General features: G+C 39.2%; 1 protein-coding gene across 1 annotated transcript; it reads right to left on the reverse strand.

Moving 5' to 3' along the window:
- Nucleotides 1-1,720: 1,720 nt before the first annotated feature.
- Nucleotides 1,721-7,994, reverse strand: LOC148641918 (uncharacterized). The gene is made up of 5 exons (XM_088617244.1): nucleotides 7,899-7,994; nucleotides 5,700-5,779; nucleotides 4,279-5,131; nucleotides 2,670-2,850; nucleotides 1,721-2,225 (listed from the first exon to the last, which is right to left on the reverse strand). The coding sequence occupies exons 2-5, from the start codon at nucleotides 5,740-5,742 to the stop codon at nucleotides 2,022-2,024; spliced, it is 1,281 nt and encodes a 426-aa protein (XP_088473370.1). The 5' UTR covers nucleotides 5,743-5,779; nucleotides 7,899-7,994; the 3' UTR covers nucleotides 1,721-2,021.
- Between the last annotated feature and the right edge of the window lie 7,386 nt (nucleotides 7,995-15,380).

Raw genomic sequence — 15,380 nt, forward strand, 5'->3', positions numbered from 1 at the left:
ATTGCCTTCTCTTTCATAGAGAGAAAGCATATCACTATATCAGGCTTAGAGGAGTGGCATGCATAGTTTGTGCCCTCTCCATGCCCCTGATCCAATGTACCAAAGAAGGAAACCCCAGAGGCATTTGTTCAATAAAACAGTAGATCTTCCTGTAGAGGACAGGATCTAAGTTCTTCAGTGGTTTCTAATAATGTGGAAACCATAAATTCATCGAAGGAACAGAGGAAAAAGAAAAACTGGCAGCTACAGAGAGAAGAGGAAAGTAGGAGCAGAGAGAAGAGAAGAGAATGAGAAGACAGAGAGGAAGACAGAAGACTAAAGCTCCTTGTTCTAATCAGATTTTATGACCAGATTCAAGTTCAGTATTTGAACTTTGTTAAGAGAACTTGCCATTCTACTGCTTTTAGGAAACTCAGATTTCCTATATAGAGAATCCCTGGGTTACAAACACAATCTACTGGTTAGTGAATGGATTTTATAGAAAAGGGAGGTTCCCATTCATTTCATAGCATTCTGATTTCTAAGAGATTGTGATGGCCATCATCCCTCCTCTAGAGGGCGCTCCTACGTTTTCCAATGTGTTGCCAGTTGTATTTGTCCCAGCTGTATCTTATCCTGTTTTCTCTACTGAAGCCTGGCGTCTCCATAGTTTTGGGCTCAGCTTTGGAAGACGGATGCCCGGAAGCCCGCCTACCACCGGGCACAGGAGTGGCCCGAGAGCACAGGCTTCACCACGGTGTCCTGACCTTCTGAGCTTGGGGCTCGGAGCGCCTTGTCCTGTCAATGTTTTAACTATCTGTATTCCTCGTTCCCTGTTCCCTGTGTCTGTCTTGGATGGATATCCCGGCACCTGGACCTTAGACTGCGCCCTGATTTCCCCTACTTGACTTCCTTTCGGACTCGTGCGCCTGCACTCCCCCCCTGCACCAGATCACTGCCGTCACCACCCCCTGTGTTTCCACCCACCCTGATCCTGCTGTGTCCTACCTGATGTCCTACTCCAGTCACTTCCGGATTATACTGTCTCGCATAGAGTCTTTAACTACATTTCACGGTATTTCACGATAGAACCGGCTCCCGTGACAGAGATTTAACTATTAGGTCGAGTAATGAAAGTTAAGATAACTTTGCCCACTTGGCTCAGGGTTAACCTCCTGACATAGGACGAGGAGGCTAGAGTCCTTCTGGGAGGCCATGCAGAGAGAACACTGACCAAGGGGTAGCTGCAGAGGTGGAGATGGGGTGGAAGAGGGATGCGAAAGACAAATGTAAGGGACAGAGGGAGATAATGTACAGTATCTATGATGGTTGAGTGAGAAAGTAACGTCCTGATTAATTACAAATTACAGACAGCTGAGCTTTCATCATAAACTCCTTTAAAAAAGTTGAATTCACGTTTAAGCCTTCAAGAACCAGGGCTTGGTTTATTAAATGCCAATCTTTAGAAAGAGGTAACCCAGAAAACTAACTGCACTCAGGCTCTGCAGGACCGGAATTGGACACTGGTAGTCAACAAGACAAAAGAGAGACAAGCAGAAAACATACACCCTTCAAATATTTTATTGACGCACTTATCATTTTAAATTATTTAGTATTACAAAAATACTAATTATGTTCCAGGCACCAAAATGATTATTGAAATGAAATTTAATATCATAATTTAATGAAATTATTTCATAATCATTTTTTAATGATTACAAAAATTAAGCAAAAAACCCAAGTACCGTATAATGAAGATGATTAAATGCAATAGCTCTGAACAATCCAACACAAATGGCTTGGCATACAATTAGTTCTAATTATCATATCAAATTGTAGTTTAAAAGAGAAATGTATTCAAATAAATTCCTTGATCGGAGAGAAATTAAGCAAATTAGTATACTTATGCTGTTGAAGGAAATACCCATTTTACTAGATAACAGCAAAAGCTAAATAGCTTTGAATGTTAAATTACTGGCATTTGCCTATAAAAAATGCTCTGTAAGGTAAAGTATCTGCATGCATGTAACTACTAAACTGTTTTAGTTAACAATAGGCTCTTCCTTTATTGCCACTTTCGAAACTGAAGCTCCAGTCCATGTCCCAGTGATAGTGGTCTGGTGTCCGAAGACAGTGAGCACCTTCGCTGTGTAAGGAACATCAATGATCCCCTTCTGGACTACAGCCTTGAATCTCACAGCCTCCCCAGGGGGCACTGTAGCATTCAGGCTGGATGTATTAACAATCTGCAATGAAAGAAGCAAAAGCCATTGGCTGGGGTCTCTGCTTTCAGAAAACAGTGGACAAATACAGCATTCAAAACCAGTAAGCTAAAGCAGTTCACTGGTTATGGCAATAAAAAAAAACAAAGGAAGAGGTAAAGGTTTATTCCATGCTGAAAGGGAAAGAAAGAGACAGTCTTTCATCTGTGGAGCCTTTTTCAGATGTGCTTGAACTTAATAAACAAACAAGGCAATTTAAGGAGTGTAGTTAAGTTGTAGTTAAAATGTGCATAACAGCAGTGTTCTAGTATCAAAGTCACCATGTTAGTCAAGTGCCCTGTTTTCTTCTTCCATTCCACATATACAAAACAGTGATGTCTTGCTCAATTTCTTTGAGTAACAGCCCAGAGGGCTTAAAGGCACCATTCATCTTCAATAGCTTAATCCAGTACTGGGAACATACTGTACCTCTTTCCTTTCTGTCTCTGTAAAACTCCAGTTGTGAGTAGTACTGGCATTAATAGAGACTGTGGTTTCATTCGCAGCCAACAATGGGATTCCAGCTTTAAAGGTTGTTGATGCGCCAACTTCCACAGTAAATCCATGAGAATGGGTGAAAGAGCTTTCCAGGGTAACAGTTTCAGAAAACCTGAAAAAAAAATCACTTTCTATTTTACAACTTCTTGTTTCAAAGCTGCAGACTGTATCAACCTGGCTGCACCACACTGGGAGAAGGAGGACTTGTGCAAGTACTTGCCTGGCATACCAGCCGGGTGAATTTCATGTACTTCAGAGATAGTGAAGATGGCAAGAGAGGGTTTTCTCATGTTGTTACTGCTTGCTCAAATTGTGGCTGACTAAAGGCTACCCAAACCTGCTGACACTCTCCAGGTGTGGAACCTCCCAGACACAGACAGCTGATGGTGCATCTGCAATTTCCCTCACGGGATCAATAAAGTATCTATCTATCTAAGTAAAGCCATTGACCATGAGAAGAACATGCAAAATCCTCACGAAGGAGGACTAGGGTAGAGTCAAACTCAGGATTCAACAGTTTCAAAGTAGTTTCTTTGCAAGTTTTTGTCTGTTCTTTTGCAATGTTAGTAGTATTTGTAGCTTCTGCTGGTGTTCCTTCATCTTTCCTGTCACACATTCTAATTCTCCTCAAGCCCGAAAATGCCCACATGACATCATCATTAAATTCAGCATATATAGAGTGGACAGGAAGGTAAGTTGGTAGTTTTTTAAATGTATTGCAGTACATTGATGATGATGATGATGATGATAATAATTAAGTAACAAGGACTCCCCTCCACTACCACCAATGAGTAGCTCTGCCAGAGTGCACCAATACACTCATCACACAGCAGCTCTCAATGGGGAGGAGAATAGAGAGATGAAGCCAGTTCATAGATGGAGATTACTGGGAGACCATGATTGTTAAATGCCAATCTGAAATTTGTCCAGGACACCAGGGTAATACCCCTACACTTTTTGAGAATCACCCTGTTATTTTTAATGACCACAGAGATTCAGGGCATCGGTTTTATGTCTCATCTGTCTCACATTATAGTGTCCCCGTCACTATACTGGGGCATTAGGACCCACACAGCCTGCAGGGTGGGCACCCCACACTGGTCCCACTAACACCTCTTCCAGCAGCAACCTTACTGTAGCTTTCTCCGGAGGTCTCCCATACAGGTACTGCCAGGCTCACACCTGCTGGGCTGCCAGTTGTGTTGCAGTGTGGTGATTCTTCTTACCTACTTCTATAACATTTTTTAAATTGAGAGTCAAGTGATTTCCTGACAGGTTATAGTTGAACATATATGTAGAAATGCAACTAAAACTAGAATTTTCATTTCATAATATCTCAAAATAAATTTTCAGACATCATTAAATTCAAATTTTGTTACCCTTAAACATCTTTGTGTTAAGTTTGCCAAAGGATTACCAGCAGTCCTAAAATTTAAGTTTTAGATCTATTGGCAGTGTATTTTGTGTATATTTTTTGTAAGCATTGTGTATTTTGTGATATACAGAAAAATGAAAATACAACTTAGAATGCAGCACTTACTGGAAAGTTGCAGTGTAAGGAACAGAGCCGGTAGAGTTGTCACAGTCATGTTGCCCAACTGTCAGAGGCTCTTTTGAAAGAATCTTTGCATCTTTAACAGAAAAATCCAAACTTAAAATTTGACTTATGGTTTTATCTTGCGTGAGGGCGAGGATTGGGAATTGATTGTAGCCAGATCCAAGATTCTGTGCTCTTCCAATCCAGTTATCACTGGCAATCCTGGGTGGTGGGGCAGTGTAGATCTTCCCTCCATTCTTGGAGACACACCACAGATTGCCATCAGGAGAGAAGGCCATGAAATGGGTAAGTTCTGTCCAGCCTCCAGTTCCAATAATCTCACTGTTTTTATTCCAGATGTAGTTCATATCATTCGGAGGGCTTCCTTTAAGCAGATTCCCTTCTGTGGTCACAGTGTACAGGATACCCGCAGGGTCAAAGAACAGAGAAGGGAAGCACCATCCTCCAGTTCCTATCTTCGTAGCAACCCTGTACATCCAGGACACGTACTCATTCTCAGGAGGGGGACCCCTGTACAGTTCACCACTCTTCATGACAACATAGAGTGTGCCGTTTGGATGGAAGAAGAGGGAATGAACTTGATCCCACCCAGACCTTCCTATACACCGAGCTTTCTGCTTCAGCCAGTTCTCATCTGGATTCGCTGGAGGAGACCCAGAATACAGCTGTGCATCACGGACTGCAAACATTGTTCCTTGAGGGCTGAAGGCGACGTGAGAGATGCCTTGCAGATTTCCCACATATTTCGAATACTCACTGAAGTTGTCATTGTAATTATTTGGGGGCAGTCCAATCTTGATACGCCCTGATCTTTCCATGGCAAACAGCACCATACCTTTCCAAAAAAAAACAACTTTTATAATCAAATAGTGAACAAAATAACCAATTTCACCAACTTCAAATATCCTAATCTTTAAAAGACTATTATATAATAGTAATACATTGAATATAAAATCTAACTAATGAAAACAGAGCAATAAGAAAAAAGGACAGAGTGTAATGGTTTATTAGGATTTGGTGTCCTCCTAAAGTGGGAAAATAATTAATCAAAACATTCAGTGAGAAACTTGAAATTGTTTTACATACAGTATTTATTATTCTAAGTGAACTGTTTAGAATCTAAATATTATCTGGCTGTAGAGCTCTTTCATGTGTTTTCTTTTACATGACATGTTAAAGAATTCTGGAACTTTGAAACTTTCAATCTTGACATTATAGAGTAATTCGTGTAGATCAGATTCAAGATTAATTTCTGAGTCATTGATATCGGAGTCTCAGCCTTTGAGCTCACTGTCATGGGAGTTGATGGTGCCCTGAGTGGCCATTTTATCCCTTCAGACAGCTCCTGTAGATTTGCAAATACAGTTTATCTGTGAAACAATGTCAGTTCTCTACATACTCACACATATTGTCTGCTGCTCCTGAAGTCTTAACCTGGTCAGACATGGTCTCTTTCTGAAGATGAGGTCAACTTTCTGTCTGTCTGCAAAACAGAATTCCATACACAAAATAACATTATTTTTCACATAACTTACAAGAAGGTACTTACTACTTAGAAGTTTCCTAATATTCTAATAATGCATGTTACATCTACAGTACCACAAATATACAGTATGCCAAACTACCAACTGCATTCTGTGTTAATTTTCCCCTTGAGACTTTTATTCTGATACATCAAGCGGGTTGTGTCAGAGGCAATTAATAATGAATTTCTTAATTTGTAATTGTTATGCTAGTGTGGATTGAAGCTATATTTGTAGGAAGAAATGAGCAAAATTAATCATATATAGATAAGTTCTTAAGACAGCAGTGAGGTGAAGACAAGTACACTGTGAGAAACTATACATAAACAATACACAGTTCACTCCTTCCTAATTTACAACTGCTATAGTATTACCAAGGGGTGTATCCACTTATAAAAAATCTTTTCTAGATTTTCAATTAAAATTACTTTTCTGTTTGAGCATTTACATTGCATTTGGAGGTTGTAACTTACAATATGTAAATTAACATTAAATACATTTTAATTAAATGTGTCTTGATTTCAGGCTATTAGGTCACAAAATGTCTTAGTTTGGAAACATTGTGTAACTGTAAAATTCCTATTAGCACTGTATGTGTTGTGTACTGTATGTCCATATAATGTGACTTGATTATCAAACATGGCTTTGCCTGTATGTTTTTTCCAGATATCTATTTTAATAACCACAAAAGACAATGTTCAGAATCCAACATTTTTTAGATTTTCACATAATCTGTTGCAGGACTACATTACTCTCTGGAATTGCCAGGTGGCACAGTGAATCTATCTTAATGTGGCTTTTGCACAAATCCTATTTTAATCATAACAAGTAAATGTTTATTAACCCATTAGTGCTTTCCTGCACTAATCATACTGTACAGTAACACTAACTGACATTTTTCATTTTTTAATTAAATGCAGTAACAGAATTATTCGTAATGAAATATAAACTAATATTATTAGAGAACGGACAATTTATTGTTAGAATTGTACATAGTGGCTTTATATACTATTTGAAACAATAAGAAAATATATCTTATTTAAAACAAAAAAGGTTTTAAGTGATTTGAACGACTTTCAAAGAATGACTTACAGTACAGTATGTCACTCTAATTGGATGAGCTAAATTAAAAGCTACTAGTGTTACTTTTTCCATATTCTACAAAAGGTTCAATGAAGCTACAAGCTTTTCATTATCCATTACAGCAATAACGACACCAAGTGTTCATAGAAAACATTTTAACTTTATATTATTTTATAATGATAATAAACATTAGGTAGTTCAAACGAGCATGCCAGAACGTTTCCAAAATAACCATAGCAAGTGACTAAGTTAAAGACTCTGATGCAGAAAACATTTATGAAAAAGATGGAATACTGCTTAAAGTTTTATAAAGAAAATTAATAATTAAATATACAGTATATTATCCGCCCATCCATTTTCTAACTGTCACAGAATCTGGGGTATAGCTGTGGAGAGAGACCGGCAAGAAGGGAGGACCCTATGTGTAGCGGCAGGAACAGAGCAAATAAGGGGGTTTGCTCCGGGCTCAAGGTATCGGGCGAAGTCGGAATGAGACATAAGACCTCAGGTAGTGGACTTGGGGCGACCTTGTGATGCAAGCCTCTCTACAACCAATCCCAATACCGAGCGAGGAGGAAAGGGAGACCCGGAAATATATAGCCGCAGACAACAAGACAAACCAGAAGAACAAGTAAAGCACAGAGAAACAAGGAACAGGACAGATACATGTACAGTTATGTGATTATTATTTAGTCAAGCAAGATGCAGTAGGACCATACATAGGATTGGTAACAGTAATGTACAATGCTTGCCCTTGGGAATATTATGGTGTACAGCAGTATCAGACATTTACTAAAGTAAATGTACTGTGGGATAGTAATGATTCCCAGAAACATTGCCATGGTATTTTCTTGATATTCTTATGATATAGTATAGTAAAACATTCTGAAGGCAAATCACAACACTTACGGTGGTTATACAATTGTAAATTGGAGAAAATACTGTAAAACACTGTAATGATGACCTGTAACACATCAGCTATGAAATGAAACTTACCTTGGTTACACTCTGAAGAAAACAGCTTTTGAATCACACTTGGTCCAGCAGGTACTGTATGAGTATCAAGGTAATGATTTCTTCAGTGCTTCCTCTCTGGCTGTAAATGCCTGTCCTCAGCTTCATATTTATACATACAGTATAAAACTAAAAACACCTTAAAACGTTTTGGATTGGATATTATCCTTCAACACTCCCCTTTCACATGCAGATATCAGTTTTTTCTTGAAAACACATCAAAGACACATTTGCAGACAGAACAAGTTCTGTAAGTACAGTATATCGAAACTGTTTGCATTTTTTAATATTCCTGCTTTTATGTAACTGAAATTCATTTGTTTCCCCAAAATTTGATTTCCAAATTAAAACAGAAGTATTTCTTGAACTGCAGCAAAGATTGCGAAATGACTTATGTGACTGCAGTTTCAGTCCAGTGTCTTCATAAAAGACACAGTGTGGCGAAACAACATGTTCAAAATGTTTTTAATATGTAACATAAGAAATTGAATAAAAACTAAACCAAATCATACCCAACATGAATGACAAATGTATTATCTTAAGACAAATGCAAACAGTAAATTCCTCCCTTAATTTAAACATATCCATTAATACTATTTGTCAATGAGTTCACAAGGAAACATATGTATGATACAGAGTCTAATTTAATAGAACTATTTCTTTTGTCACAATCAGGAACTATAATTCAAAATGGTAGGGTCCCTTTGTAATTAAAGGGTTAAGTGTATAATCCATACATCTGTTTTCTAACTTTTTGTACAATACTATTTATATAATATTCAATTTAGAAGATTAATTTATATAATAATCAGTTTATTTGTTTTGAACATTTCCCTTCATTTGAGTACAGCAGGATTTTTGTGATGACATACAGTACTTGGTTTCCCAATGAGGCTGTTGGTGCTTGGTACAGAGGACATATGGGGGAAGGGCCAGTATATCAATTATGAAGATCTTTTCTCCAGAATATTTTTGAATGGCAATCCCAATGGGGCTGATAATAGTAAATGGGAAAAGGAAGTGAATCAAAGAGGCATGCCATGACCTTGTCAACTTCAACACTAGGTACAGCGTCTATGGTCTTGCTGTTGGAGGTCACAGATTGCAAATATTACAGCTGAAAGGCCATAAAGTAAACAGTGAGTTGATCTGGAGCCAGGGAGATGGAGTAATTCAGAGGCTAGTTTGGGAATCTCAATCAGAGTGGAGAGATAAACCAACTGACATTTGGATGGACGAGACTCAGAATGAGTAGGAAAAGGGTACACAGCACGAGTTGGCTTCACCGCAGAAGCTACAGATATGAAGGAAGTGGAAAGCAGAAGATGAAATGATTTGAAAATGACCATGAAGATCTCTAGAGTGGCTTGGTTTGAAGAAGACTAGGTGCTTGGGTATAATGGAGGGATATCACGTGGGTGTAACTGTAGGGTTTGTGCGGTGGTGGTTAAACACTCTGCCTGTACGGACGGGAACTGCATGGAGACAGATATTCCTGTAAAGGTTTATTGCTGAACAATAACATTTACACCTGCCGCGTTCTCGTTCTTTCTCTTCTTGATAGTCCCTCTTTTCCCATCACGCTCTCCCCGGAAGCAATCAGAAAAAAACAGAAAGTCACATTAACGGAAACTTATCCACAAACTGCAACAGAGAGCTCCACACAACTCAAAAACATTTCAAACTGCTCAACCAAATAAAACAACAATTGCAGGACGTAAGCTTACAAGAGGGGAGATAAAAGCATCAGAGACAGTGTGAGTATCTTCTCAAAGTGCGTTACAAGAAAAGCAAAAGAAAGCAAAAAGAAATCTAGAAGATAATAATTCAGGTGGGTAGCTGCGTCAGCATGTGTAGGCTGCAAAGGAACAAGTAATAGGTTTATTCTTCAATAAGCTTAGTTCGTGGTTGTGTTATTCATCCAGGTGGATGCTGCACATTGGTGGTGGTGGAGGGAAGTCACCATTACCTGTAAAGTGCTTTGAGTGGAGTGTCCAGAAAAGCGCTATATAAGTGTAAGCAATTATTATTATTATTATTATTATTATTATTATTATTATAATTATTATTATTATTATTATAATTATTATTATTATTCCTAGTGAAATGGAGTTTATAGCAGATGTTTGAGACAGTTGTCAAAAACCAAGTTCAATAAGAATCATCTGTCAGTAATTCATAATAAATTCTTGACGTCATTTAATCATAATATACAGTATGTTATACATAAACTCCCATTTACTGTAACAAATCTTTCTTTTTAAAGTCTTCAGTCTGGGCATCAAGTTTTTGAATTAATTTTAAAGTTTAAAAAAAAGATGTGTCTAAGTCATAGATTTTCTAAATTTGCAATATGGGACACAACAAGAATGGTCTGATTGCATTTGTTAGGCACTGTATTTTTTTAGGTAAGCAATCTTTTTTAAACAAGGTACTCAGAAGAAAACCTGAATTATCTGAGTAACTAAGATTGAGTACTGTAACTTTTTCCAGGGGGCTGGATTGGTCTTTAAAAGGTAAATTACTACATAAAACAGATCAGGTGGCAGCAAAAATGAGTAACTTACACACTCCTTCGTGGATCATGGAGTATGGATCAACCAATGAATGTGATGCAGTATACTAGATTATCAGTCTATTTTTCCTCATGATAAAGACATTTGGATTTTCCCAGGTAGTATACACTTCCCTGTGTACCCCTAGAGGTTGGGAAATAGATGTTCTACACATGTGATGCTGCTGTACTTAAATTCATTCTGGACAAGGTATGAAGAAGAATTTCAGATTGATTTTTTAATATCTTATAAATAAATCAATATGAAATATTTAACAATAAAAAAAACAAATATGAAGGTTTCTGAGGCTCCAAGTGACAGATATCTTGGTTGCTAAACAATGGCACTTGGAATGTTCCGGACAGAAACAGAGGTCATGGAGGAGTAAGGGGGGGCTTGGGGAGGGAGCCTGTTTTTTTAGTTTATTTTCACTGAAGAACACCATTTCAAGTCACATAAACCTCACTGAATTTCTTTTACATAAACCAATTTTTTATATTTTACTATGCAGAACAACGTATCATTTGCGAAAAGCCTTCTAGTCTTAACTAAATGAATAACACTGCACACACCCCTGTGCGCGTCTCCTTGTAAAGACCTGTAATTCCCTGTATTGCTGACAACACTCTTTACACAACATACAGGGAGAGGGTTGTCTCCCAGCACTGTGATAAAGCTGAGCAACTGTATTCTGCTGTCTCCAGTGTCTCTACTGACCTAAACTACTAATGCCCTCAATTACAATCATAATTCCTTTCATTAATATAGTGTAAGAGAATGGAGAAAGTATCGTCCTGATCCGTGGGATTCACGTTGCGGGTTTGGTATTCTGTAAGAACGATGTGATTTACGAACCCTGTGCGGGTCTACAGGCGAGGTAGCTGAGGTATCCAAGGCAGGCGAGGAGGGAGAGTGGTCAGTTATTCCAGGCAGGGTCAAGACCAGGTAGGAGGCAAGAGGAGAGACAAACAAATCCGATAGGGGCGAAGCAAGAGTGATTAATCCAAAATCAACACCAAAGAGGCGACGTTGAGGGAGTCCAGACCAGGTAGAAAAAGGTACTGAGGAGGAAAGGGCGAGGTGAGCTTAAGAGGTGGAAGAGATCCTACTACCAAGCAATGTAACTTATTGAACTGATTGTTGAAATAGTGAAGGAAGGGGTGTGTAAGGGAAATTGGATAATGAGGGCTTGATTGAGACCAGCTGCAGCAGTAACATATAGTGTTTTTCATTCTAGAAGAACTCAAAGTGCTTTGAAGGGTAAGTGCTTAAGTCGGAACCTTTTTTAAGTAAGCCCGTTTGGACCAAACCAGACAGGAATTTAGCTAGGGCACAGGCAACACCCCCCTCTCATACTTTTTGGAAAGATATAAAGTATAATTCCATTTTTTTTTTAAATTAAGGCGACATGGAGCTTGTTACATAAAGTGATGCCACTGCCACAGCAGAGTTCAATTTCGCAGGCTGTGGCTTCTCAAGTGAAGAACCGCTAGAGTAGAGTATTGGATCCTGAGCAGAGTTAGATCGGTGAGAAAATTTCCAGATGGCGAGAAACACAAAGCCAGAAGTGTAGTCCAGACATCGTGGTCGAAAAGAGAGCAGAAACCCAAAAGCCCAGGTAGCCGATACAGTAGATGAGAGCAATAAGCCAGAAGTGAAGTCCTTAAACCGCATTCAAAAAGGAACGAGTTCTGAAAACCAGGAAAGCCTAATCCAAGACAAAACATAAGGAATGAGTAGAGCTCAACAGGAATTTAAACCCAATACTGAGCGCTGGGGTTACTGCAGACAGCCCTAAAGCTTGCTGGGGTTTGGAGGTGTGGTGGTGGACAGGTAAGGTGAGTGGTTATCTGATTGGATGTGGTCTATACCTTTTTAAAGGGACTGTCGGTTGGTTGCATGAAGTCCTAGATCAGGCCTATCAGGTCCTTAACTGAATCCCAGCTGAGGGCTACACGAGCCCCTCCTTCCATAATCCCCTCAGCAAAGGTGGTCTCAGGCACCAACTGTTCTCCACGGCTCTCTGTCTCGGCAGTCGATCCCTTCTACTGTTTGCATTTCTCTATAGAGCTCTTTCTTGTAGTTCATTCTTGCTGTGTCCCATGTTGCAAAATTAGAACATTTATGACTTAGACACATCTTTTTTAAAGTTAAAAATTAATTCAAAAACTTGATTCCCAGACTGAAGACTTTAAAAGGAAAGATTTGTTACAGTAAATTGGAGTTTATGTATAGCATACTGTATAATATGATGAAATCTGCTGAGCCTTTGTGCTGTTCTTTAGTGGCATTCCGGCTTTGAAAATCATCTACTTTGGATTCAGCCTATGGGCCGAGTTTCACCTGCTGTCCCCTGCTTGCTGCACACACTTTGCTCCCTGATTCCTGCCTGCTCTTGGTCTATTTTTGAAAATGGGCTATGGCTTACACTACCTGAAGCAGCAGAACATTACACATACTTAGTCTCCTACACAGCTTGGTCTTCCTCATCTTGTCTGCAGTGGAACCACGAGCCTTCCTTAGACAGGAAATTGATGGTTTACAGGCTGATCTGTTGGTGTGGAACTGTGTGATGGAGAGAGTTGGTAGTGGATGTTTGATTGCTAAGCTAATAAGTAGACACACACTCCAACACTTCTTTCATTTATTCCACCAGGTCATCCTGAGAGGTGTCTTTTCCTTTAAGCAAACATTCAGTTTCTGATTAACCCACAGAAGTTGTAAGTGCTATTTTACGATGGTGTCAGATTAGGAGTTTCGCTCACCTTGTGTTCTGAAAAGCTGCTTTGAAACTTTGTGTTGGAAGATAGCCACCAGCGCTCAAGCTTGACAGCTGTTGTCTCTCAAAGACAAGTACAGTACTTCCTGTAGAGAAGCACTGCTCCCCTGTGGTCCTGCCTCGGGGCCATCACATAGGAGCGGCAATCTTAAAGGCCATCGGTTTCTCAGAACTGTGCTGCTGACTGATCTTCTCTGTTTTATGCAGCTTATTTTAAGCACATCCCAGGCCCTCAGGCAAAGTTGCTCAATCTGAAGTGTGATGATATGTAAATTTCTTTTACATGAACCAATTTTTTTATATTTTACTATGCAGAAAAACGTATAATTTGCGAAAAACCTTCCAGTCTTAAATAAATGAATAACACTGCACACACCCCTGTGTGCATGTCCTTGTAAAGAACTGTAATTCCTTGTTTTGCTGACAACTCTCTTTACACAACATACAGGGAGAGGGTGGTCTCCCAGCACTGTGATAAAGCTGATCAACTCTTTTCTGCTGTCTCCAGTGTCTCTACTGACCTAAACTGCTAATGCCCTCAATTACAATCATAATTCCTTACATTTATATAGTGTAAGAGAATGGAAAAAGGATCGTCCTGATCCGCGGGATTCATGTAGCAGGTTTGGTATTCTGTAAGAACGATGTAATTTACGAACCCTGTGCGGGTCTCCAGGCGAGGTAGCTGAAATATCCAAGGCAGGCGGGAGGGAGAGTGGTCAGTTATTCCAGGCAGGGTCAAGACCAGGTAGGAGGCAAGAGGAGAGGCAAACAAATCTGATAGGGGTGAGGCAAAAGCGAGAAATCCAAAATTATAACCAAAGAGGCGATATTGAGGGAGTCCAGACCAGGTAGGAAAAGGTACTGAGGAGGAAAGGGCGAGGTGAGCTCAGGAGGTAGAAGAGATCCTAATACCAAGCAATGTAACTGGGTGAACTGATTGTTGAAATAGTGAAGGAAGGGGTGTGTAAGAGAAATTGGATAATGAGTCCAGCTGCAGCCATAACATATAGTGCTTTTCATTCTGGAAGAACTCAAAGCGCTTTAAAGGGTAAGCGTTTAAGTTGGAACCTTTTTTAAGTAATCCCATTTGGACCAAACCAGAGTGGAGTTTAGCTAGGGCACAGGCAACACCCCCCTCTCATACTTTTTGGAAAGATATCAAGTATAATTCCATTTTTGGGGGGGAAAATTAAGGCAACATTGACCTCATTACATAACGTGATGCCCCTACTGTATCTAGCTATAAGATTATGAAGACATAAATATTTCTCAATAAAACAGTTTGTGTTTTCCAGATATAAACATACAGGTAAAAACAAATTTAATATATTTGTAAAATAAAATTAAATGAATGCCATAAAGAATTTTGTTTTTCATACAAGGTGCTCAGGAGAAAAAAAACAGACATACTGTATCATCACACTTCAGATTGTTCCTTACAAAGCAAAGGTGATCACCATCTTTGGATATGAGACGGTTGTTACTGGAAGATGGCTTGGAGCTTCAGTGTCCAGAGTGGGAATAAAGGAAGAAATCCTTGACCTCAAAAAGTAGCCATAGATCTGGCAAAGACCTGTATGAAGCATATTATTCAATTAATGGGCAAATACTAGCAGTTGTGAAGTTGTATTTGTTCATCATTATCTGCTTTTGTGCGATCTAAGAATACAAATACAATATACAGTGCTGTCCGTAAATATTTGGACAGTGACACAATTGTTGTTTTGGCTCTGTACACCAGCACATTGGATTTGAAATGACTGAGGTTAAAGTGCAGAATGTAAGCTTTAATTGGAGGGTATTTACATCCCTATTGGGTGAACCATATAGGAATCACAGCCCTTTTAGACATAGTCCTCCCATTTTAGGGGACCAGAAGTAATTGGACAATTGGCTGCCTAGTTGTTTCTTGGCCATCTGTGTGTTGCATTATGAGTTCATGCACAAGAGAGCTAACAAAAGTTCTAGAGTTGATTCTAGATGTGGCATTTGCATCTGGAGTCTGTTGCTGTCCTCTCTAAACACGAGGACCGAAGAAGTGTTTTTGCCATTAAAGTGGGCCATCAGGAGGCTGAAAAATCAGACATAGCCAAAACATTAGGTGTGTCAATTAACTGTTTGGCACAT

This window comes from Lepisosteus platostomus, chromosome 23 (genome assembly GCF_059453375.1).
Source record: "Lepisosteus platostomus isolate fLepPlt1 chromosome 23, fLepPlt1.hap1, whole genome shotgun sequence".
Classification (NCBI taxonomy): domain Eukaryota; kingdom Metazoa; phylum Chordata; class Actinopteri; order Semionotiformes; family Lepisosteidae; genus Lepisosteus; species Lepisosteus platostomus.